At 35.3% G+C, this 27598-nt stretch overlaps 1 protein-coding gene and 1 pseudogene across 2 annotated transcripts in view; both read right to left on the reverse strand.

Moving 5' to 3' along the window:
• The window catches only part of CCDC50 (coiled-coil domain containing 50), a 70787-nt gene that overhangs the window by 18374 nt on the left and 24815 nt on the right, over positions 1-27598 (reverse strand). The window contains exons 2-6 of one of the 2 annotated variants that reach the window (XM_023525764.1): positions 23395-23457; positions 22452-22578; positions 18216-18306; positions 10200-10317; positions 5317-5841 (exon numbers count right to left, since the gene is read on the reverse strand). In XM_023525764.1, the coding sequence (XP_023381532.1) occupies positions 5317-5841; positions 10200-10317; positions 18216-18306; positions 22452-22578; positions 23395-23457 (924 nt within the window). The remainder of the gene's footprint in view (positions 1-5316; positions 5842-10199; positions 10318-18215; positions 18307-22451; positions 22579-23394; positions 23458-27598) is intronic. The other variant, XM_011381491.2, reaches the window with a different exon arrangement.
• On the reverse strand, positions 26210-26328 carry LOC111734449 (annotated as a pseudogene).

Raw genomic sequence — 27598 nt, forward strand, 5'->3', positions numbered from 1 at the left:
ATACCACAGAATTAACTGAGAAAATATTTTGTTTTAATTTCCATCAAAGACACTTGGAAGGCATTCAAATGCAATATATTTTTTAATTGATTCGACAGGTTGATAAGGTTGTGACCTCCTGGCAATTAAAGAGAATGATACACAGAACAATGGAAAAGAATAGAGTGCCCGGGAAAAAATCTAAAAATAGATATCAATTAATTTATGACAAAGGAGCCAAAAATATACTATGGGGAAAAAGGAGAGTCTCTTTAATAAATGATGCTGAAAAAAATTGGACAGCCACATGCAAAAGATGAAATCGGACCACTACTTTCATCCATACACAAAAATTAACTTAAAATGGATTAAAGTCTTAAACATAAGCTACGAAACCACAAAACTCCTAGAAAAAAACAAAGGCAGTCAGCTTCTTGACATTGGTTTTGTAGATGATTTTTTTGGGGTTGACACCAAAAGCAAAGGCAACAAATGAAAAAAATAAACAAGTGAGACAAATTAAACTAAAAAGATTCTGTACAGCAAAGGTAATCCATCAATAAAATGAAAAGGCAACCTACTAAATGGGAGAAAATATTTGCAAATCATATATATGATAAGGAATTAATGTCTAAAATATATATAAAGAACTCATAAAATTCAATAGCAAAAAAAAATCTAATTTAAAAATGGGCAGAGGATCTGAACATTAAAAAAAAAAAAGACATACAGGTGGCCAACGGGTACATGGAAAAGTGTTCAACATCACTAATTATCACGGAAATACAAATCAAAACCACGATGAAATACTACCTCACATCTGTTAGAATGGCTATTATTAAAAAGACAAGACATAAATGTTGGTGAGGATGTGGAGAAAAAGGAACCCTTGTGCACTGCTGGTGGGAATGTAAATTGGTGCAGCATTATAGAAAACGGTTTGGATGTTCTTCAAAAAAATAAAAATAGAACTATATCATCCAGCAATTCTACTTCTAGGTATTTACCTGAAAGAAATGAAAACATTAACTCAAAAAGGTATATGCGCTCCCATGTACTGCAGCATAATTTACAATAGCTAAGACATGAACATACACGAAGTGCCCACTGATGGATGAATGGATAAAGGAAATGGGGTTTGCAGTCATGAGCCATTTAACAAGAATATGTTCTGAGAAATGTATTGTTAGGCAATTTCATCATTGTGAGAACATCATAGAGTGCACTTACACAAACCTAGATGGTATAGCCTGTTACACACCTAGGTTGTATGGTACAGCCTAATTGCTCCTAGGCTACAAGTCTGCACAGCATGTTACTATACAAAACAACATGAGATTAAATCAAGCACAAGAGAAAATTACGCAATCAAGAGACACAGTAAACATGAGATGTATGAGGTTACTGTTGGAGTAGCAAGCTAAACTGTTTTACAGCAAAGTTTTTTCTTTTAGTAAGTAGAAAGAGTATACTCTAGAATAACAATAAAAAGTATAGTATAGTAAATACATTAAACCAGTAACATAGATGTTCATTATCATTATCAAGTATTATGTACTAAACATAATTATATGTGTTATATAATTACACATATGACTTTTATATGACTGGCAGTACAGATTTGTTTACACCACCACCACCACAGACAAGTAATTCATTGCACGATGACATTAAGATGGCTACGATGTCACTAGACAATAGGGATTTTTCAGCTCCATTATAATCTTATGGGACCAGTCCCATATGCAGTCTATCACTGACTGAAGTGTCATTATACAATACATGACTGTATATATACAATGAAATATTCAGCCATAAAAAAGAATGAAATCTTGCCATTTGCAACAACATGGATAGGCCTTGGGGGCATTATACGAAGTGAAATAAATCAGACAGAGAGAGACAAATACCAGATGATCTCGCTTATGTGAAATTATAAAAAAAAAAAAAAAAGCTCATAGATACAGAACACATACTGGTGGTTGCCAGATGTACAGAGGGAGGTGGGAGCAAAACAGGTGGTCAAAAGGTACAGACTTCTAGTTATAAAATAAGTGATGGGGATATAATATACATTGTTGACTATAATTAAGAATATTGTATTGCACATTTGGAAATTGCTAAGAGAGTAGATTTTAAAAGTTCTTACTACCAAAAAAATTGTACCTATGGCGACAGATGTTGACAAGACCCACTGAGGTGACCATTTCACATATATACAAATATTGAATCATTATGTTATACACCTGAAACTAGTATGATGTTATATGTTAACTTCACCTCAATAAACATAGTTAAAAAGAGAATGATACACAGATCAATATAACATAATAGAGAGCCCAGGAAAAAAACACCTATAAATAGATGATCATGACAAAAGAGCCAAAAAGATACAATGGAGAAAGGAAGAATTTGAAGTAATATCTCCATAAGTCCCAAATAGTTAGAGGGAAAACAGTTTATTTAGAGAGCTTCTGCTCTATCACTGGAACTCGCATGTCTCCTAAGTAGAATATCTCCATAGCCTAGAAAAGATTTCTGATCTGCCCACTCAATGTAGTGCCTGCCCCCTGTACCAGTGGTGAAGAGAGCTTTTGTAAGTATGTAAGAAAGAACTTCAGATAGTGCAGTCTAAGGCGGTCATTATAGAAAAATAGAGATGTTTTTAAAATTCTAAAAACACAGTTAATTGAAGGAAATTAACAGAATGGCCATCCTCATTAGGGTAGCCTAAACAGTCTAGAAACTAGCATTCAAAAACATCAGGCGAGCCATATTCTCAACAGTTCCACATTCAATTCTTAATCTAATTCTTGCTTGCCTTTTTCTGTTCATGATTCTCCAGCATGAGAACATAAGACCCCTTCTTAATCAACAAAAATAAAACTTACCTTTAAATAAATTCTGATAGAATAAGATAAAACTGTTAAAAGTACAGGTATTCATCACGAACTTATCCCAAGCTTGGAATAAGGTAAAATGATGACTGGTAGATTCTTTGATATTACGCAAGAGTATTTTGTAATACGCCAGTCTGTCATAGCATGGGCCTGAGAGTTTGAAAGTTAACCTACAGAAGCTTAGTAGGCTGATATGATTTAACAGCTCAATACAGAAGTTATCTTCAAAGGTGGTATGGTTTTACTGCCCCTCAGAAAGTTAACCAATTTTATATTTAACTTAGCAATTTTATTTTGCCTTGCTTTTTCAACCGACTCTATATAATCCTGTCCTGCAAATGCTTACAACTAGCTATTTGTTGTCCTACTAATTTCTTCATTATTAAGCTAAATAAAACTTTGGCCTCTTAAAGAATTTTGTTTTTACGACATCAAGAACGGACACTGGTACCTAGTAAATATATTTTACTGTAATCCTCTGACCTATCCCAGGGGACTTGCAAAATCTAGCCTACACGAGGCTAGGAGGTAAAATTTATAAAGTAAGTTGAATATAAAATGAACAGACACTTGTAGCCATGTTGTAGCCATGTTAATACCTGCCTAACCACATTATTTTTAAACTCCTATGCTGTTAAAATACAAAAACAAAACATGTGCCTTCAACTCCAGTAGCAGGGTCCGTGAATCAGTGTTTAGTTTCATATTAGTTTCACCCTTCCTAAGCCTGTTTAAGAGTCTCTCAAGTATAACAGAAAGCCATTAAGGTTAACCAGCCCTCAAAGCACACTTACAAGGTCAGAGTCATAGAATCAGAAATGTAGAGGTTCGTGTAAATCACCGTTCTTACCCCAAACCTTTAGGAATCCAACATGTCCTTCTAATTCTGGATACAGTAAAATTTACACATAAAGCTTACTCCAGATTGATTATATCACTTCCTCCTCTATGCCTCCACAGCCCATTGTTCAAAGTATATCTAATCTGCAATTGTTTACATATCCATCTTTGTGGCTCGAGTTATTAACCCTCTGAGGTTCAGATCTAAACATAAATCCCCAAGTACAAAGCCTGAGGCAAGAATGTCTGTGGCAGATACTTAGTATGGCTTGCTGAACTAAATGTTGGTTTTCTTTATGACCAAGTCGTTTAATAACTTAAAAAATTAACATAATAGGACAAAGGAACTAAATCAACCCGAATCCGCAATCTAGAAATCAGCTTCTAGACCAGAAGCAGGGGTTGGCTGGACAATAATAAAGAAGAAAATAAGAACAGATGCCTCCTTGGTACTCCTTTGCCAATAACCTTTGCATCTCTGTAGAACTTCCATAAGAGTAAAATAGAACCAGGGAGATAAGTATGATCTATTAAAATACCAGACAGATTAGTGCTATGACTTACAGTGGTATAGCCACAAGCTTCCAAACAAGAATAGAAAAAACTATTACTGTGTGGATGATGGATTTCAGAGTTAAGCTTCAGAGATGCCAGAAATTTTAGGCTTAGGTCTAACATTCGCCTCATTCCTATACAAGTACAGGCACACCTCAGAGATACTGCAGATTTGGTTCCAGACCACTACAGTAAAGATTTGCAATAAAGTGAGTCATAATCTTTTTGCTATTGGAGAGTCTTGCTTTCAAGTTGCATAATATACAACACCTGTGAAACACAATAAAATGAAGTATGCCTGCACCAAGAGCTTACCTGATATTGGCACTTCAAAACAACAACTGTAGTAGAGTCAGAGTTGAAGAACATCAGGCATATAGAGTACTTAAGGCAAGGATTTTCAAACTTTAAATACGTAAGAATCTCCTACAAGTCTAAAACAAGCTCAAACTGCCAGGCCACATTCCAGAGAAGATAATACAAGTGAGACCCAGAAATCTGCATTTTTAGGAGATAGTTCAGCTGATTCTGATGAAAATGGACTAAGGTCCACAATTTGAAAAATGCTGTCTTAAGAGACTGCCTAATCAATCTCTTATTTTACAAATGAGAAAGATAAAGTCAAGAAAATCTAGTACTTCCAGACCTGCTGGTCTCTAGTTAGGCAAATACTATGAAAGCAGTGTCAACTGAACTAAAAACCAGAAACTCAGGAGCTTTGATTTGGTATCTGAATCTCTTAAAGTACAGTCTTGGCAGATGAAGAACTATGGGAGGGGCACTTCCACTGCAATCTGGGGCTGGAAGAGCCTTGTAAGGAATAAGGATTATTCTCTTAGAAGACAGTGGGGAAAGGTACAAATATTTTCTTTCTTCCTACTCACTTGAGATTAATACCTTTTGTGATATTTGGCTCCAGGAATTATTTCAAAGCCATAAGCACAAACTACAGAGAAAGAACAGGTGGCTTGAGATGCTTATTAAATACATTCGTTTAAATACACAGGATACCGGGCTTTCCAATGAGACTGTCCTTTATTACCTGCGTCATGGAGTTGGAGCGGCTCCTCACTCTCTGAGAAGGGAGGAGTCCTGGGTCTGTGTTTCCTTTCTCTGCGCTCACCTTGCCCATGCTCCCTCCCATATACAGTTTCCTTGCAGTGAATCCCTGCTTTCTGAGAAGCCTTGGGTGAAAGTCGTTCTTGGTGTCTGAACTGTTTTTCCCAATTCCGAGTTTGATGGCTACTGTTAGCCTCCCAGTCATCAAATTCCGTACTCAGACACACCTCACCACTGATCTTAGGAAGAGGAGGTCTCCGGAGCCTCTTATGACCAGACTGTTTCCTTCCACGCAGCTCAGTGCTAATTTGGGGATCATCTCTCACTTTGCCCAAGCTAGCAGAGAGAGATTTTTCTGATGAGCGATGCTCTTCCAGTTCTTCCAAGTTCTCCAGTGGATGTTTGGGTTTCTCCTTTCTCTGCGTCACAGTCTTTTCATCACTTTGGAGTTTATAAGACCTTGAGAATCCAGAACCCAAATCCCTTGCCCTCCTTGACCGTGGCTGGTCTGAGTGGAGGTGGAGGAACGTGAAAAACAGAAATGCAGGTTAATTTAATGAGAGCATTAACTCACCACAAGGGTGAGACAGGGCCCAAGTGTAACATATTTTAAAATGGAGACTACTTTTTCAAATTAACAAACTGAAAAGAGGGGATGGGCACTTATTGGAAGAATTCTCAGTACATAGACAAAAAGGTAATAAAATAAAATAACTAAAATCTGAAAGAGCTTGATTGTGATTAGGAAGAGTTAAAAGTATTTTAATATTTGCCAATAACAAAAATTACAGCCATTAAATGATAAATTATACTTATAAAACCAAATTGGAACTACTTTACGGGAGAAAACAGAAGTTGAAGGAGTCTCATAAAACAGAAAAAACTAAGCTTTGTGATTCCAGTCAGAGACTTTCAAATATTCTTCTTGGAAATAACAATAAATCAACATCAGAATGTTGAGTTTCCACATAGTTCAGAAAAATGATCCACAGATTTTAGTATTCCTCCATTCTTTCCCCTTAGGTGGCCAAAGCAAACATTCCTAGTCATACTGCGATTCAATGTGGAAGAGGATGTAGTAGAGGAGAATTTTAAGTGAGTAAATGACCCTGTTATCTTGGATAATTCTGCTCCCAATTTGACTTAAAACTTGACAGAAGAAAAAATTAAAAAGGGATGCCATAATGATATACATAAAAAAAAGTCATTTCTTAAATTCATTTCAAAAACTTTATGATATTATATTCTCTGTATAAAAATACAGAATGTGCTAAATATACAAGTCTTAAGTTTAACACAATGTTCAAAAAAGCAGCACATTGGTATTTTTGTCAGGTCTCATTTAGGCAGAAGCTTACAGTGAAAACAAAAGTAAATTAATATGCACTTTGCAAGAGCGTACATATTTTAACATTCCTAAGACTTTTAATAAATTTTAGAAATAAAAAGAAATCTTAATTCCATGGAAAATTGCTAAGATAGATAAAATACCCTGCTAGAATCAGCCACTTGTTGAATTGCATTTGAAACAGCTACTCTAAGTTGACAGGATATAAAGGAAATAACTACACATTATCTTAGTTTTTGGTTTTGTTGTTTTTTGTTTTTTAAAGTTTGTTATTGTTAATCAAAGAAATAAAGGAAGAAGAGATATGTTTTAAATGCATCATTGATGCCATAAGCTTCTCAAAAACTTCAAATTGTTTCTTCTTGAGCTTTCCTGAATAAAAGGAAATATGCTTCAAAGATAAACTATAAGTTAAGATCTGTCTTCTAAAAAAGTCTGTAAAAGTATTTATCTTTATAATTTATGGTTAAATTTATTATTTACATAATAGCGAAAGTGAAATAGAGCAAATACTCTCTGTGTAACCAAACTATTATTTTAAGTATATCTTGACAATTGAGAATCAATTGACTACTGCTGTGAATTAATGCAATATTGACCAATTACTTAAATGATGACCTAATCCGGGGAGCAGTGATTTTACAATTTTACCATACAGCGTTAATACCAATGTTCCCACAGAGAGCTGCATGAGTGGAGTCCACCTTTCAGCCCAGGACAAAAAAGAAGGGTTTTGTTTTCGACATGGATTTATGAAACTATGATTGTTTTATCGTTATTGTCGTTTTTAAATTCTTTCTAAAAAGTTAACTGACATTAGTAGTTTTATTTTAGGGAATTGTGTTGCAAGAATTAAAATAGAACTGTCACTACATTTTCACAGAGTTGATGGGAAAAACCACTGTCTAGTTCACTTGCTGTGATATCTTTAAATCTGGGAAAGAATAAAAAAGAGGTGTGGGAGAATCTGTCTGAATCATTTAAAATGTCATCTAGTTAAGGACTGAGACTTGTATGTTAATTGAGATGAAGTTATTTGGCAAATATAATTAATTTCCTTATAGCCTTCCTTCTACACACACACATACACACACACGCACAGACACACATGATTTTATTTTTGTGCCTCCATGTTTGTCTTTCAAAATAATTTTTGTTTAAATATAAAAAATACTTTTATACACACAAAACATTAACATATGTATAAACAATAGTACTTTAGAGTTCATAAGTTTTCACCAAAATTACATTATTTAATCTTCTCAACATCTATGGGAAGGAGGTATTTTTAAAATCTCCATTTTATAAATGAGAAAAAGGGTCAGAATTATTATAGTAGGTAACTTCTTTAACATCACAATTGTTATAAGAGATGGAACTTGCCCAAGATCTTATGACTCCAAAGACCATGACTTAAAAAAAATCATTAATATGCCTGCAATACAGATAAGTGGCTTTGAAACAAAAACATGGAATCACGAATGAGTAAGGTATATTATTTCAGTTGATAAAAATCTGACAGATGTTTTGGATAATTTCAAATTTGTAGAAAATCTAGAAAAGATCATTTTTAAAAGACTGATTTATTAAATTTAAGTAAAATAAAAGCTAAAAAGACCAATTCTACAATGATATACTGATTACGACGTAAGTAAGGCAAAAATCATAGAGAAGTACAAGGAAAGAATATCTCTTATGTGTTGGGAAAAGACCACTACAAAGAACATATAGATTGCTTTGTAAATATGAACTGAATTGTAAAGTGGTTTCTGTGGAATTCAACTTGGGCCTAACTCAAAGTCATTACAAATGATCACATGCTCAGCAATACAAACTCTTTCAACAATATAACTGAAGTCAAATTCTAATATTTACATGCATATGCTCAGGAGGTCACTACTTTCTATTCTCACCCCGCCCCCAAGTCTAAAAAAAGTGGCATATACGCCATTCTCTGAAAGTTTACGAAAGCAGTTAAAATACGTAAAGGGCAGCTTTTGTTAAACTTTTAGGTGTCCTTAAAATAAACTGAATTCTTAGCATATCTGCCCTAGAGATAATATGACTCTGGATGATAGCACTCTGGTCAAAACAACCATGTTTGAGTTCCAACTCAAGTTAATGTAAGATTTTAACAGAGTAAGGCTAAAATTAGTAGTTTAGTTTACTTCATTACTTGCCATACTAAAGTTTTTATAGACCTAATTTTAAAATAGTTACTTTTATTTGCAGGGTACATGACTCCAGATCAGAATTAAAAATAAAAACAAATGAAAACACCAGACCACATTTCTAAGATTTTACCTCTGGCCTCTAGTATAACAAAATATGACCATAATTTTTCTTCTTACTTATGTAATTCATGATTGTATTAGAAAAACCAGTGTAAGGAAAATGGGTAACAAAAAAGAGCTAGGCCTTTTACATATGGAAGAAGAACACAGCAAGCAATAAACACAGACTCAACTTGCTTACTAATTATGCCACAGAGCTGAGGTCTACAGATAATGAAATTTAGAATAACAATGTGACTGGGCAAGAATGTCCCTAAACTGTAATAATTCTATTATCTACATATAAATTCCTTTCATTCTACTCATCCAAGACAAATACCTACTTATTTACCTTTTATAATGAAATAAAGAAGCAACTGATAATTAGTTTGTAAGGTCCTTTGAAATCATTGACCTTAAAATCTTTACTCTCTAGACATGGCCTTTAGGTTTTATTTACTTGTTATCCTAAATAAAGTCTCCAAGCTGAACTGTATTATAAATAGTCATACTAGAAACTATAGGAAATAACTTTCTTTTGATAGATGTTTAAAAAGGACTGAACAATACTTGCAAATACTCATTTCCCAACACACTTTTAGGATAAAGAACCACCACCACCATAATCGCCAACAACACACTGCAAAAACAGACACTAGAAAAGAGAAACTTTGAAAGGAATGCTTTCTCTCAGAAATGTTTAGATGTAGTAATCAAATAGTAAAGAATTACAAGCAAAAAAAAAAAAAAAAAGAACAGAGAATCTTAAATTTTAATTTTGTCATCAGCAAGCTACACCATTGACCTATGTTTAAAAGACAAGCAGCATGGAATAAAAGCTTTGTTACCCAGCAAAAAAGCTTTGTTATGGTGTACCTTCTTTATTATTTGTGCTACTCTGCTGCTTCAAACAGTACTGCTCAGATTTCCCAGAGAAAGATCAAGCCCAGAGACGCATCTGCCATTTTCCATTCCCCATTGTGTGTGCTCAGAATGTAATAACAGCATTCCAAGTGGAAATACCACAAAAGAATGCATGCCAAATCTTACAAAACAATATTCAAGTTTTAAAAGCCATAAAAATGGCTCTAGTCATCCAACTAAGGAACAGATGAATTCATTAGATTCGAATAGAATTCCACTACAAATCCAAATGGGGCCTAAGGTCAGTTTATGGACAAATTTAAAGAAGTGTCTCGTGGGTGAATCTAAGGATAGAGTAGGTCATGATGTAGGCACTGTTACCTCCATCTTCATAATAGCAACTCTCTCCATAAGCATTGGCTCTAGAGGAATCTGGAAAGTGTTTCTTTCGCTTTTTCTCTTCCTGTAACTCCTTTTCTTGCAAAATGCGAGCTATGTCCTGCAAATACAGAGAGAATGAAAATAAATATTACCAGAGCATGAACAAACTGCACACAGTGACCCTATAGGTCAACAATTCCACATTCCACTGCTAAGCTTCTGTGGGCAGGCTTTGTCTACTGCTCTACAGACTTTCTGGCATTAAGCTCATGCAATTCAAATGCCACAAATGATTGCTCAACAGGACAGCACATGATCCACATGAGAGAGAAAAGCTTTTTTTTTCCTTTGGAATTTAAACCTAACTCAATCTGAAGACATTCAAACCTAGTATTCCTAAAGTTAGTTACATAAATTTTTTAAAATTCATATTTGTGGATCCTTTTTCCAAGATGATGATTCAGTAAGTCTAGGTGGGAAAGAGTGTAGTAATCTATAGAACTTCATAAATTGTATTTACAATTTAATTCTAAAACTTAAAAAAAAAATGTTCAGCTGATCCTGAGCTTTTGCATCAGAGTACCATTGTCTTAACTGAAAAAGAGAAAATAGTCCTCATTCTGTCTGCCATCTGCTTCATCTCCAGGGAAGTTTTTAATAGTTATTAAGTGATAACATTCTGACACTGTCCCCCAACAGGTCACCGGCTGTCTATAAAAACAAAAGTGTATACAAATAACGATAATACGATTAAATTATACATGCTTCAAAAGGGGGGTAAAAGTATCTATGGGCATATAAAAAAAGGGAGTATTATTTCTGCTTACAGATTTAGTATAGGCTTTGCATCTGTGTTAGCTTTTGAAAAAAGTACTGGATTCCAATAGGCAAAGTAAGGAGAGAGAACATTATCTGCATGGAAATCAATCCAGGGAACAACCAACAGTCCAATTAGAGTGCTGGAGGAAGTAGAGTGTTGAAGAGAAAGGTGAGTCTAGGAAAAAAGTCAGGCTGAATTGCAGGCCTTCTTTATAGACAATCTTAAGAAGTCTGGAGTCTATAATGTAAGGGATGAAGGGTTACTAAACATTTTGAGCTGAAGAGTGACAGTGTTCTAAATCTGAAGATTATTTCTATGAAAGCCCGATAAAATGCACATAAACTGTTCATGTACACTTTTTTGGAGAGAAAGCCCATAGCTGTCATCAGATTGTTAAAGGTTCATACAAATACAGCAACAATACTCAATGGTGTGAACAGTAATAACAATCATAGGTAGTTTGAGGTGCTTACTTATTTATATTTATAATAAGGAATACAAGAAGTATGTAAATTTTAATGATGTAAATTTTGAAGCAAAAATTAATTACTATTCTTCCTTTTGCAATCCTCTGATAACTTCAAAATGAAGACTATACTAAAACTGCAAGGCAAATCTAAAAAAAAAAAAAAAATCATCTAAAGAAATCAATTTCTTTCCTGTCAGTGTAGAAATAATTTGGATGCTTGAGGCTAGGTAAATTAGCAATGATTATTCATATTCTATACTTTTAATGTTCATTGAAATTGCCTTACAAATCTGACTTTCTATTAAATAAATGCCTAAATTCAAACTTATAAATACACTATTAACATATTGTCTTTAATTGACTGCTATGCTGGAAGCTTCTCATAAAACTGTGTAAAAAGTGTGTGTGTACTTTCATAAGTAATCTATTTAAATGCCCATGCTATAGCGTCAGAGACACTTGAGTGGGCGGGCACTCACAGGATGTTGAACTCAGATGGAAAAGAATAGGATGTTGAATGAGAGGTAAAGAACATAATCGTACTTAACGCAAGTGTAATTTTCATGCAAGGAAATCTGAATTTCTAATACTTTGATAGAAAAATAATTCCCTAAGTCTAAAAGTTAAAATGACTTTCTTTTCCCTTCCAGTTCAAGCCAGATGTTTTAGAGACACTGGGAAAGAAACATTAACTACTAAAATAAATTTCTTTGGGTTTCAATTGCTTATATACACAATGAAGAGTTTGAACTGCTCAATCTTAAAGTCTAATGTCTTGACTCTCATGCATCATTTTAATAACTCTGTGAATGTTACAACGTGCCAGGCTCATTACATTTGATTTCCTACAAAGCAATATGTCAGTAAGTTAGGAAGATAGAGAAGGGTGGGACAGATAACTTGTTCTCCCAAAACTAGTATCTGTTTATAGTAGAAATTCCCAAATTCTTATACTTTTTACTGCAGAAGTCAGAAGAAAATACAAATGCTTTCCTGAGTTGCCACATTTAAAGCACCCAACACCATGTTTACCTAAGTGGTGTGCTTTACAGAAAACAAAAATTTCCATTGTTATTACTGAGTAAAAAATATAAAGAAATATTACCAGATCCAATTGCCAGCAGAAATTATTAAACTATACACTCCAGGGACATAAGTGCTTTTCTGCTATTGAATTTAGTCCCAATAAATACACAGAAATAAGGGGCTTTCTCAGTGTGAAGACCCAGGAGAGAAACAAGGATGATGCCCCTTTCTTCACAACGCATTAGCTAGTCAAAGGAAGTGATGTTAATCAAGTAGAAAAATAACAATCATAACGTATCCTGCACCTTAGCACCCAAACCTTTTGCTCTTTCACCCTCTCAGCCCTTTTTTCAGTAAGATTCTACCAGGTGAGAACAAAGGTCAGCTAAGCTTGAGGGAAAGCATAAAGGATTCAATGGAAAACTGCTCATATATTATAATTGTGGTTTAGTCACAGTCAGTTCTCCTGTTTTTCAAGATTATTACTGTGCAATGAGTTCAGTTAAGTGATTTCAATAAAGAGAATTTCCACGTAAAACAAGCTAAAATAAAGATGGCAACTATTAGTCACAATGCTAAGATGCAGCTTAGTCACTCTTGACATAAACAACCTCCCTGGTCCTCAGCTTCCTTCCTGTTAAGTTAGTCTAGAATAAGATTTCTCAAGCTCCATTCCTGAGAACACTGGTGTCAGAGGTGCTCCAAAAAAACCAAAAGCATTCCATGGAAAGCATGTATTACATCTAACTCTTTAAAATGCACATTAGCATATTTTACAACTGATTTAAAAAAAACTTGTTACTTTCCTATAACTTGGAGAATTTCCAAATTTACTTTGTGACAGAAGCTTTTACATAAAAAATATAAACCTTAAGAAATTAGTGTTCCATAAAACATAACTTGCAAAAACAAATCTATAAGAACTCATAAACCGTTTTGAAGTCATTTTCAATGACTTTGAAATTAATGAGATTCTTTAGGTAGATTTATTTTGAGTAGAATTACTTATACACAGAATAACTCTGTTACATAGAAGACGTTCTAGTACATTTACAGGCATAAGAAATTACTATATCTTGTCTCTCCCTTTTCTGTTATCCATACTCATCCACCCCTGGAAAATTTGAAGCTGTGAGCCTAAGAAAGGGCAGTTAAACATAGAATGCTAGAGGAAAGTCATCCTAATGAAAACGTGGATTTACTGATGCCCTTTAATGGGCCAAACATTCTATCAGAGACCTGTAGAGAAACAAGGTATGTTCGACATTCGTAAAGTCTGTATCTATTAAGTGTTAGAAGCAAATAATTACATAATGTGTGACGTGCAAAGATCAATGCCCTAAGAGAGTCTTTAATATGTACAAGGTGCACTGAAGCCCAGAGGAGCCTGGCACATCTTTCTCAAGTAGATGACAAGTTACTGAACCATGGTATTGAGGTACTAAGGCTATTTTTATGGTTTATATGACTTTATATCGGGATTACTTTTCCCTGGGCAAATCTTGGGTATAAAAACAATCTAAAGGAGATCAAAAATTGTGATTGTCAAATGACTGTCAGAAAGAAAAAAAATAAAGAATGCCATTCCATTAGATTGCACTAAATCCTTTATTAACTAGCAACTAGTATATTAACATCTAAGTCATTAGGGAACTCAAAGCAGATATAATCCCAAAAAGGTTACTCTATAAGACCAGAAAAATAACATAATACAAATTCTATGGATATAAAAACATCAGTATAAATAAGATAATAGTGAAGGATTTTCTAAACTAGAAGCCTCCTGTTCACTTCCCCTTTCTGGCCATATGTGTATAAACTTATTTTTAAAGTGCCAAATCATAGGGACAAATTTTAGTATCTAAAATGTATTGCTATTTGAGTTATTCTCTAAATATTGCCAATTTATACAAAAATTTTTCTAGAACATGAACTTCTAATCACTTTAAGAATGCTACAAAAAAGTATTATGGTTCACACTGGATTAATTTTTAATGTAAATTGGTTACTAAATTTATTCCTGATAGTTTATAAGTGGCTTCAAATTGTTGGACTAGTGCCACAGACTTTTCATAACATGGTTGGCCATGCTGTTTATTTAAGCAAAAAAAAAAAACATCTTTTTCCCCAAAATAGTTTCACATTCACATATATCTGGACCTAGGTTCAAAGACACAGATATGTATATCCACAGACCCACAGACTCACAGACACACAGACACACAAAAACTTACTTATTTAGCATTTTAAGAATAAACTAAATCAACACATTCCTTGGCTTTATTAAACGACACTGGCAAATGTACATGCTGTGATCAAGAGAACGAACCCAGTGAAATTAGTCCACTTTTACTAATCACAAACGCATAGTCCAGTATTCCCAGAGGCCACAAGCCCTTTCAACAGGGAGCCTAGAAAGGAATGGAACTACTACATTCAAGACACTATTTTAACAGTTAAAAAAAAAAGGAAGAGAGAAAGAAAGTACAGAGAAAAGGAGGGAGGAAGGGAAGAAGAAGGAGAGGAAGGAATGGAGGGAAAGAGGAGAGAAAGGAAGGAGAGACAGGTGGATGGAGGGAGAAAAGAGAGAAAAGAGGGAGAAAGGGAAGAGGCCATAATGCTGGGAAGAATACGAATGATCTTTTTCCTTTCCTTTCCTGTTTTTTTTTTTTTTTAACATCTGTCTCCCTGAAAGGAAATGCTATTTTCCTTATATCTGTGCTCTATTAAGAAACACAATAAAGTTATACCATAACAAAGCTAGCTAGACATACTAAGTCACCCACACAAAGTTGTATAACTCTTAATTCTCCTGTACAATGTTGTTCAGAAAAAAAAAAATCTGTCCCAACAGAAAAGGAGACTTAGTGTCTACATCTGGTTGTTTTGGGGGATTATAAACTACCTAATAGAGTTGACCCCAAAAATCTCTAAAAGAGATTTGGGTGAAAAATCCGAAGAGGAATTTTACACAGCCCCAGTGTTGAAATAAAAACTTATTAACTAAGTAGACTCTACAGGGAAGTAGAATATTAATAGAGAGAAAAAAATAAAATAAAAAAGAATTAGGAAAGTTCATGAGTAACAGGAAACACGCTTTCAAGAGTTGGTCAGAAAAATTAGCACTACTGTCTCACTCCCCTCTGAGGGACCCTTGACTAAAATAAATTATCATTATCATACATCCTTCAAAGGCAAACTTTACTAATGCAAATTTTGTTCATTTAATACTTACGACACACCTGTCAGCTGAGAGTTACATTTTTCTAGGATAAAAGCCCTCTTCTAATCTAAGGCATCAGTAGAAAAGTCATAAAGTCTGAACAGAGTTTTAAAAGGCTAGCCTCACTAAATCTCCACAACTGAAATTCTCACTTAATCTCTCCACTCTACTGGGGCTGGGGGAGCATTTCAGTAAGTCAGATAGTGGTGGAAGGCAAGGTAGCGGGAGGCCTGTAAAGGCAAGTAAACTTGAAGGTACCTCAAATCTTAGAATACATTTAAGCCTATTCATTTTGCTCCCTCTCTAATTTATCATATATAACTCTATAAGAGCAATCAGAATTGTTATAAAGAGCTGAATGGTTAGGAAAACAGCTTGCAAGAAAGCAAAAGGAAGAGCAATCATTAACCTAATAGGTACCAGAGGCCATATATATATGATCTCATTTAAACTTCATACCATAACAGCCCTTTAAAGTATCTACAGTTGACATTTCCAATTTGGAACCTGAGTTTCTACACAGTTGAGATACCAAAAGTCACAGCTAAAAGTTAAACAGCTAAGATTCAAAACCCAGGGCAGCTAACTCCAAAGTCTACATGTTTTATGTTGTGTCACACTATATCTTAAGTCAGAAGCAGTCAGTCAGGAGAACTTTATTGTACAGACATTTCTCTGGCACTTTAGTACAGCTTGAAACCGGTCACTTACTCCTCTGAGACATAATTTTTTCACCTGAAAAATGAAGTTATTCACCACACTGCTTACTTTATACATCATTACCATGAGATTATTTATTGTGATTGCTATTTAGATTCTATATGCCTAAAATAAAGTGGTTTCTCTTTGTGTCCTGTTTTTCCCTGAATGAATGAAAAAAAAATTACAGGACACCAGCAGCATTTATAAGAAGCCAAATTCATTACTCTGTTATTTTTTAAATAGAAGCTTTCCTGTCTACAAAATATAATCACTTCTTTCAGTTCCCGGTTTCATCCCCAAAGCTAAGTCTTGACTATAGAGAGGCAACATATCCTGTCGTAAGAAAGAGCTCCTGTGTTGATGAAAAGAAGGATAAAAAGTAATCCCTAATTCTTACTTGCAATTCTGATTATCACATAATCACAGTTTTTTCTTAAAGGAACAGCTAAATACACGCATACCAGGTGTCTCACACTCTCCTGGCAATGAACAAGGAATTAGTTCTATGAGAACAAGGATAGCTCAGTGGGAGCAGCAGTACATGTGCATACAGTTGACTGGTGATCCTGATCTTATCTATTTAATAGAGTGTCATATGTGCCAGTTAGCCCAGGATAGTGTGTACCCTTTAACCCTGAAGAGTTTTTGTGATTATATAATAAATCATATGGCCATTATGCTATTAAAAATGATAAATCACTTTTTCCCTATTAGAAATCAAGACAGTGGCCAAGAATAGCACAATAGATATGAAAGAAAGAAGACACATAATCAATGCCATGTGAAAAGAAACAATAAGAAATGCTGGAAACAACAAAAAAGCAAGTAATAGTTAACTGTATATTCAAGTCTTCTTATAAACTAACCACTATTGTTAATTTTAGTTATCTTTGGCTCTCAAAATAGTACAATTTAAAAATATATACAGAATCAAACAGATTAGTGCTTTAAGTCAGCATGTCATAGGAGAGTGAACCAATTAACAAAACAGAGTGAGAGCAATTACTGATCCTGGCCTCTCACAGTGACTACTCTCTGACCTGTGGTTCAGGCTATACCTAAGGTCTGCTCTCATTAATGTTGTGGGAATAACCTATAGAAGGAAATCCTGTATTGGGTTGAAAATGGACCCCCTAAAGACTCATTTCTACCAAGAACCTCGAAATAGGACCTTATTTAGGAACAGGGTCTTTACAGATACAATTAGCTAATAAAAGATCATACTTGATCAGGGTGGTTCCTCAATCCAATGACTAGCGTCCTTATAAGAAAACAGGAGGACACACAGATACAGGGAATAAGGCCACAGGACAATGGAGGAAGAGACTGAAGTGATGTAGCTACAAGCTAAGGAATGCCAGACTGTCAGGAGCCAGGAGAAGCTAGGAAGAAGCAAAGAAGGATCTTTCTCAATAGGTAGCATGGCCCTGACAACACTTTGATTTCAATTTCTAGCCTCCAGAACCGAGAGAATAAATTTCTCTTGTTTTGAGCCACCAAGTTTACGTCAATTTGTTACAGCAGCCCTAGGAAACTAGTTCACATTTTGTTAAATTATCCATTAGCATCTTTTAAGATTCCTCTATTTATACAACTGATCGAGGGGCAATAAACAGTGGTGCATGTAAGGCAATACCTGGACTACATGCCCCAACAAAGGAGAGCCCTGTTGCCCATCTTGCAACCCTACACTGAGCCCGTGAATAAAAAAAGTAGCTGCTCCAGAGCTGAGCAGCCCTTCTTCCATTGGGTGCAGGGGTATTGACCAAGCTGTACCTCATCCTTCTTCTCCTGAATGCGTCGTCTCTCTGCCTCAATAGCCAGCTTTTCCTGGATTTCCTGAGCAATTTCACAGTCTTGCTGTTCACTAAAAACAAAGATGAAAACAACATGAATGAAGAAAATAAGGAATGATTTCTCCTAAAAATAACACAATTTACTGAATACTATCCACCAAAGAATATTTTTATGTCACTTAATTCTCACAACAATGATACAAAGAGGCTGACAATGTCACAACTTGCAGATGAAAAAACTGAGGCCTAGAGTATTGAAATTATTTCCCTAAGATCACAGAGAAAATAAGTGGCAGAACCAGAATCGGATTCCCAGACACTACAATGGAAAGCTCAATGCTTTTTCTACACTACCATATCACTTCACCTTACTAGGACCACTCTACTGACAGACAGGCATGTTTTCTCACAATTCTGCAAAGGAGATGTAGACTGTGAGATTAACGTCCACAAATAACCAAATACGTAGCAAGTACACAGAAAAACATTGAGAGCACGCTCACTGAAATATCAATAACACTGTGGTTACCTAAAGAGGGTAGTTTGACTTTAAAATGGTTTCTATAAATTTTTAATTAGATTTTTTTTCAATTTCAATAATGCTTTATGGAAGCATTATTGTAGATTCCCCAGCTTAAGTTCCCAGTAGAAACCTCTTTGGTCAATTTCAGTTTTCTGAATACTCTGGCTTCTAAGAAAATTAAACATTGTTAACACTGCTGCTACCAGTTTTGTTGTTTTGGCATTTATGCATTCGACAAAGATTTAAACACTGCCTTTTATGGTACAGGCACTATGCTTAACACTGAAGATACAAAAATGAATAAATCTTCATCTTGTGCTCAGAAGTTCCCAATATATTTTGGTCGAAGAAACAAGATGAATCGCTTTGGTGGGAGAAACAGATCCTTTAAAACAGCACTTATAAAACAGTAGTTTCAACAGAAAATGGAGTTCGGATGTCTCGAAGACGCCTGCAAGTCTTCTAGTCTCAGGCTGTGAGAAAAGTTAATGGGCAGCTTAAAACTCTAGAATGCAATAGCTCTGGAGAGCCAACCTTTAGGAAAAACTGCTCGGAAAGGTGAACATAAACATGTTTAGAGTTTCCTATCTAAAAAGATGCTGGAATAAAATTACAATTGTGATCTTTATATATATAGTTTGTTTGCTAAACAAATATATCTTCTTAGTCGCCCCCTGCAAGGTGAACTTGAAATACTCAATGAATCTCAGTCTTGGTTATATATTCCATGTTTAATAGCATTCTTTTGTTAAAAAGTGTTGGGGTGGAGGGTGGGTGGCAATATCCTAACTTCTCTGGAGGAACTGAAACCCATATACTCTATTCTAAACAAAACTGATGAATAAAGTAATAAAAATTATTCTCATTTGTATAAAGAAATAATCACTTTCAACATGTTTGGAAATAGGGAGATGTAGGTGAAAGTCGATGTGTGCACACACATGGGTGTGTATGTATGTGCCTACACATACACAATACAGAAAAGGAGGAAAATAATATACGACAGAGAACACAGGTTAGAAATGCAAGACGTTTTCAGAATCAGTGGAGAAATCACTGAACAAAATGTCTGCAGATTTGATTCCTGGTCTCGCAAGTGAATCATCCTCCTTCGTGTCATTTTATAAGCTATAAAAATTTGTGGACTTAATGATTTCATATTTAAGTCTAATATCCTATAATTCTTAACCACTCAACACAAAAAAAACCTGAAAATAATCTATTTAGAACAATTTTTACTAACATATCCTTTCATTCACTCACTTCTAATAATTAATAATTACACAAAATTATGATCTTAGTTTTCAGACTTCTCTATCTGGATCTCTCAAATTAACATGAAATCTGTACAGGAGTAAGCAATTACTAACTATATGAAAGGTGATAACAGAGGGAAGAAAGCAGAACCCACAGTAGAGAAGGCAAATCCAAATGAAGTGTTAAAGGTCACAAGTGACACAGAAGATGTATCTCCTAGTATATAAGGCTGAGATTAATTATTTCAAATCACATTTCCAAGAAAGATTAGTTCTGTTTCACTCAGCTAATTATAGACTCCTGAGGAAGTAAAATGGGAAAGTAGTCAACAATCTTGACAAAGTTAACTTTGGACAGGGGCCCCAGAACCAGACTGAGTGAAAGGTTCCACTTTCTTAAAATCTACAACATTTAATCCTCCCCTTGATGTTCAACAGTCAAGAATGCCAGGATGTGAAAACTGAAAAACTTCCTTTCTAACTTACTTTCTTCCAACTAGGAATACCTCCAACACCCTGAATGAAGTCCAAGGCAGAAATATAATACCTGATTCCTCTCTCTCATTTAGAACCTATAATCCATCATTCTCCAAATCTGATTTATAGTTTACAGTGATTTATCTCAATTATCTCTCAATAATCTCATTATACTCAATATCATTACCTTAATTCAAGATCTTAAACTTCTGCACCAACCTCACAACTGGCTTTCATAACAGAGCACTGTAAATAACATAAAGGCCAATAATTTAGAATCCTGGAACATTCAAGCTCTGGCTCTCATCTAAACTGTTTGAACCTCCATACATCTCAAATCTGTCTCTTCTAACTCCAGCAACATTACTCTCAATTCAGGCCTCATCATCTCCCTCCCCTCTGTACCTCTATCACTCACTGTCCTCAATTCAAGCTTTATCACCTCTTAATCTGAGCACTACTCAATAGTTTCCTTCAATCTCACCCTGTCCAACTCTTTACTTGCCCAGCCCCCAGAGTAGGTCTCTAAATGAAAAATCTAATACTCCTTCAAATAGTTCTATTATTTATAATATAAAATCTACAAAAAATAAATTCCTTAACATAACTGATATGACCTTTTGGTTCAGCTTTTGACTACTCTTCTGGTCTCATTTCCTACCTATATGCCTAACTGTACTTTCCACTCCAGAAATACTGAACATCTTGTAGCTATCATAAGATTCCAGGTCCTTTTAACTTCTTACCTTTGTGCATGCTCCTCCCTCTGGCTAGAATGGTTTCTCCTAGTTACACTATAAACTCTTAATTAACTATCAAGGTTCTAAATATATCACCTGTTATCAGCATGGTTTTTCCTAGTCTCTTCTCTTTCATAGGCACGACATTTACTATCCAATTTTCTGTGCCTCATTCATGTATCTCTACATAGAAAATGTTCAGAGCATTTTCCTGAGGCCCTTAAAAGCAATGGCTATGTTTGTTCACTTCTGCTATCTCCAGTGAGTTTCATCGTGTCTAGTATAGCAAGAGTCAACAAGAATGTTTACTTACAAAAGTAAACATTAAGAAAGCTGAACAGAAAGTGATAAAGTCCTCTTTACCATGAATAAAAGAGAAAGACAAACCCTTCCTCAAAGGCAGCAAAAATGAGTTTTTCCTGTTTATTTGAACGTGACAACTAAAGTAAATTAAAGTAAAATTGAGGGGTCCCTTTCGATTCTTCCTTTACTTCTTCCTCCTCAAAACAATTAACTTGTGGTTAAATCCACCTTTGGAGATTTAAGTATAAGAGCTACTCACAAAAAAAAAAAAAGTGCCCTTCGAGCTTTAAAACACCGAAAAAGGAATAAAAAGTAATTGTGTTGGAAGAGAACTTAGACACGATCTTTCTACTTCCCTAACTATTATTAAAGGAGACTGAGAAAGAACTTTGTCAGACACTGAAGCTGTGAAGAAAACTGAGTGTACAATTCAGAGCTTTCCAGAAGATTCTGCCTCTACCTGAAAAGCAAGGGGTTCAAGGAAAATAACAGTGGGTAAATACCACTAGGAAATAAAAGAACCCAATACAATTCACAAAGTTCTTTCATATTCAGTATTTCGCTGGATTCCCCAGACAACCTATGAGGCAGAGATCACTTTCCCCATGTTGCAGGGAAGGAAAATTGGTGTACTAAATGGCTCAAAGTCATACAGTTAAAATATTAAGAGTTCACACCAGAATCCACATCCCAAAACCTAGTCAAGCATTCCAACATCAAAATTTTTCAAATCAAAGAAAAGGATACACACACACACACACACACACACACACACACACACACACACACAATTTTCAATCTAATAGTGAAAGAAATCAGAGGCATAGAAGGAGTCTCCTTCTCTGCCCTGGTTGCTGGCTCAGCAGACAAAACCAGTCCTGCCTGGCATGATTCCCTCCCACTCCCTGAATCCTCACAGGTCCTTGTAGCGCTTCTGAAGCTGAGCCTGAGCTTTCAGGTCTTCCTCTTGGAGCTGCTTTGCCACCTGGAGATCGTGTTGGACCAAACGGTTCCGCTGAACATTTGATGCCAAATGATGCTCAACTGGACAGAAAGATTGAGGAGATGAATTACAATGCTTTGGCTTGTTAATAATAAACCTAATAATAAACTTAAGACCTTTCCATTAAAGAGCTTCACATCCATCACTTCATTTTATGCTCTCAACAACACTATATGACAGGCAGCACAGAAATTATTATTCCCATCTTTCCATTAAGTAAAAAGAGGATCAGAAAGGTTAAATAATTTGCCTTTGGGCACATGGCAACAATGGTAGTGCCAGGACTTCTACATCAATATTCTAGAGCCAGGGCCAGTGCTCTTTCTGCTCCAGAAGCTGCCACTCTATTTATAAACTACACTTTTCAATATTTAATTTTACACTGACAGATGAATTAATGATTCATAAATTACACATTCACAAATATGTACTTTGTTCAACCCATATAACTTAGATTTACTTTCATATTTACATACATAAATTTTCAGAAAAATCCAGTCTAGATACCATCATTGCCTGGAAAAAAATGTTCAGGCCCCTATTCTAGGGGAAGAAATAGATCCCCATGCCAGTCTTCTACACACCCCAGATACATGTATAACCAATGTCTCCTTCCTACAACACTAAGGCAAGGGAAAAAGTTCAAGTCCCTCTTTTCTTCCATTGTACACAGCAGTCTTCTAACCCCTAGTAGCTGTCATACTTCAAAATACCCAGAACTTAATTCTTTACCCAGGTGTCATCTGCCTAGACAAATCCTTCAGAGGGATGAATGGTATAGCCAATGAAGGTGTTCTCACCCTGCCTCTCCCAAAGAAACCTGCCTCTGGGTACCAGTAATGAGAGCCATTACTCACTCTCTTGTTCCTGCAGGCTGTGGGCCAGGGTGTGGTCCTCTAGGACAGCAAAATCTCGACACACTGCAAAGGAAAAGGAAGAGCAGACATGAAGGCTCGTTAGCAGTATTTTAAAGTAAAAAGAAAAGCATTTTGTTTACTCCAAAAAGCCAGTTCTAGTATGACCAAACTGATAACTCGCATTGCACAAAACAGTGACTAGTCAGTATAGTCTTCATTCACAAAAACCCACATAACACCTACTCAGTGCCAAGCACAGGGTATCACAAAACAATAGTTAGCTCTGGTCCCTGGCGTAAAGATACTGACCACAAAATCAGAACCCAGAGGTCTAGAAAATTCTAATCCACTTCTATAAAGGGAGAGCAAGTACTGCTAAAATAATGAGACAAGAATGTTCTGCATATTGCAGCTGAGGGAAAAGTGAGTTCTCACATGGCCAGAGGAGTTAAATAAATCTAGCCTCTGCCTCAGCCACCTTGGGTTCAGAGGATCCTCACCCAGAGATTATGTTTACCCTGGTGTCAGTTCAGAGAATCCTCTCCCACAGACTTATATCTATCCTGGTGTCCTTAAGGAAAAACACACCTTCATTAGTTCTCCAGGTGGGAGCACATTTCAAGAATAATCACTTTTTTTAATAGGTCCACACCCTCAGACAATGAGTTAGAACTCTGGCTCTCTAGATTTCCTTAAATGCAGAGCTGCCTAAAAAGAATCTGCAAACCAAAAGAAAATGGGAACCTTGGTAGGTACCAGGAATCTGCCCTCTAATTTTGCCTCCATCCAGGCAAGAGTATTTGCTGCTCTATTTTCTCAGAAGGTCTCCAAGGCCCATTCTACCCCAAACTGCTTAAACTCCAGTGTCTTAAAACAAACATACACAAAGGGCTCTTAGGAAAAGTGTTGTTTTGTCTGTTTTAAGGGCATGTAGTTTAGGTGATATGTCCTTACTCTATTCCAAATGTGTGACTGGCATTAAAAAGGGAAATTCCCCAAAGCTTCAGACTACTGCAATGTATACAACTTATGAAAGTGTTCCCTAGGGCTTATAAGAGGTTATAGATTTCTTTTTGCAGCTTTTGATTTGCCTGTGAAGACATTTCACTGAAACACTGAAGAATCATTCCTTTGCCATTCTTAGCACTATGTATGTTTACATATACATTCACATAGCCTTGTCCCTCACTCAGAAATAATGCAACGAAAAGTAGGCAGAGCTTGGTGATACCAAGATTACTCTGACATGGTTTTATGATGGAGGAAACATTTCTGTCCAAGAACCATATTAAACTGAATATGACCTGCCTACCCCTTGGCCCAAATGCAAATGAAAAACCAGTAATTCCAGAAGAAAAAAAGTTCTATTCTTTTATTTACATAAGACATATTCTCAGCAAATTCTAACAACTTGAGGCTGAGGTCCAAGTTACCCAATATTTCACATAATGAAAGTGCTTTCAAGATAGCTAGTTAACCCTCTTATTTAACAGATGAGAAATGAGGGCTAGAAGGAAGAAAGGACTTATTAAGGCTACATACAGTTTTCTGGTAACAGGACTGGGAGCCAGTTTCTGAGCCAGCAAGAGCTCTTTCCTTTCCTGACACCATGACAGCCCTCCTGGACTCCAGGTCTAACACCATGGTCGGAACAGGTGAAAAGGAGATACTCTACGCTAACCAAAATGAATTCTCTAAAATACTTAGCTAATTAATATTGATTAATCAAATGGCTAAGACGTGTATAGATTTAGTTCATAGAAAACAAATATTCAAAATGAATTAGACAAAATGAATGCTATCACATCTTGTGCAAAAGAATGCTATTTTAATACATGGCATTATTTGAAGCACTTTTATTACATAACAAAGTCTTGTTTGTACACTAAAGTTAATATTAATTTCAGATTAAGATTAGATGAAATTTTTTTATATTAAACAGTTTTTCAAATCATGGGTGGCAACCTATCATTAGGTCATGAAATCAATTTACTAAGTCTGGAACGAGCATTTAAAACTGAATAGGCTAGAAAATAGAGGTTATCACACATAGTACAGGAAACTATAGTTTGGAGAAACTCTTTCCATTGTATACACACATACACACACGTGTATAGGATATGTATTAGGTCATTCTGTAGATTATGGTCAAGATAGTTTCAAAGCCACTTCAATTTATTTTATTAGGTAGAAAATTATGCCAGAACAATATATTTAAGTTTTTAATGTTCTGACTAAAATAAAAAATTATAAAATTATTGCAGTTTTCCACGTAAAGAACTGAAATAATTTTACATTTTCGTCAACACATTAAAAACATGTTTATGGATACATACACCTGTAGTAAAATATATTTTTTTAAATATGGCACTAACTGAATTTAGAATAGCAATTACCTCTAGAGGGAGAAGCAAAGGGATAGGCCTGCCTTAGCTATATATACTATTCTACTGCTTAATAAACAAAAAAATTGAAGCAAATAAGGTAAAATATAAACATCTATTAAATTTGGCTGGTAGCTTTCTGGATTTCTATATGTCCTGTGTTTTTTGTAATGTTTTACATTTATATATATATATCACATTTTTAATTCCATAAAAAAAAATTTTATTACATGTCTTTTATTCCCTAACATATACTGAAGACATAGTTGATATATCATAACAGGTGCAAGAAATTTATCTATTACTAATTACTTTAACAATGACTCCATGATTTAATATTTTTTTTAGCCGAGGTAACCTTTGGTTGACCTCACAAATTGCAAGGACCTTGTCAGCTTACAAACTCTTATTTTTATTTTTTTTATTTTTTATGCCTACAGCATCTGGTCTTCATAGGTGGTCTCCCATCCAAGTACTAACCAGGCCCAACCCTGCTTAGCTTCCAAGATCAGACAGGATCGGGCTTGTTCAGGGTAGCATGGCCGTAGACAATGATTTAATATTTAAACAGCAAGATTGAAGTAGAATTAATTACTGTAATTTGACTCTGAATCTTCTTACAACAGAGGTTGACAATTCAAAATCTTGACAAAATATGAGTAGGGCCTGAGCTAGAAGAACATCTACAAGACCTTCGACAACTACTCAGAAGTACACACACTCACACACAGAGCTGTACTGTCAATACACTGACTTAGCACTTCAGAGTTTACTTAGAACTCCCAAATGTATAATCTCATTTATACTGACATAATATTTGCTCAAGCCACAATTCCTTCTGCATCCACTCTAGTCCCTTTCCAGATCTGTCTCTGTATTCTCTGCACTGCTACCCTAACGCAAGCTGGAAAACAGACGCACATCCAAGCCAACTTGTAAATCAGTAACCAGACTGGAAATCACTAACAACATTTCACAGCCAAGTCAAAAGCAGAGCCTGAATCTTTGATCCTTTTCTAATCTACTCTATTTTGAAGTAAACAGTATAAACAATACTGAGGGTAAATGGCATAAACTCATCTAACTATCCTGCCCTGTGGGGACATTTTTAAGGTGAACCATTGGACCCTGGGCCTTCATTATGCCACTTCTCAAACTTTTTCCCTCCTATGTTTCACTCACCCCACTCCTGCCGTTAAGCCAACCATATCATTCTTGTTCATTCCCATCCAGACCTCAGTGGTCCTGTAGCCTCTTGTCTCTGACCCAAACATTTTCCCCGAAGTTAGAGCACAGTGGCTAAGTCTATTTTGAACTCTAATAACCACGTAACTCTGCTTCCTTGCTTAGAAGAGCATCAGTAGAAAGAAATGTACTTTATCCTTCAATTAAGCATATAGCTGCCTCCTCATCCAGCTGCAAACTCTTTGGTGCAGAGGCCCTGTGGGACTAATCTCTGCACTTTTCCAACAATTAGCGCTGGATGTAGCATATGTTAAGACATCCAGAAATGCATAATAATAGAAGAAAAAAAAAAAAAGAAAGAAAACTGATGATTAAGATCAAAGAACAATAAGAGTTCCACAAACAAAAGAAAACAATATTATGAACAGAATTAAGTTCTGCCCTTACTATGGCATCACAGAGAAGTACAAAATTTGTCAAATATCATTTAAATAAAAACTGGAAACATCCCCCAATTCTATTAAAAGAAACAGAACTTTAATGATTTTCTTAAATCCAGATATGTCCATATGAGTATATAGTGAATTAGTTTATATTAAGCCAAGCAAATCTCAGAAATGGAAACAGATTTTAGA

Source organism: Pteropus vampyrus, unplaced genomic scaffold, assembly GCF_000151845.1.
Source record: "Pteropus vampyrus isolate Shadow unplaced genomic scaffold, Pvam_2.0 Scaffold14, whole genome shotgun sequence".
In the NCBI taxonomy this organism is placed as follows: domain Eukaryota; kingdom Metazoa; phylum Chordata; class Mammalia; order Chiroptera; family Pteropodidae; genus Pteropus; species Pteropus vampyrus.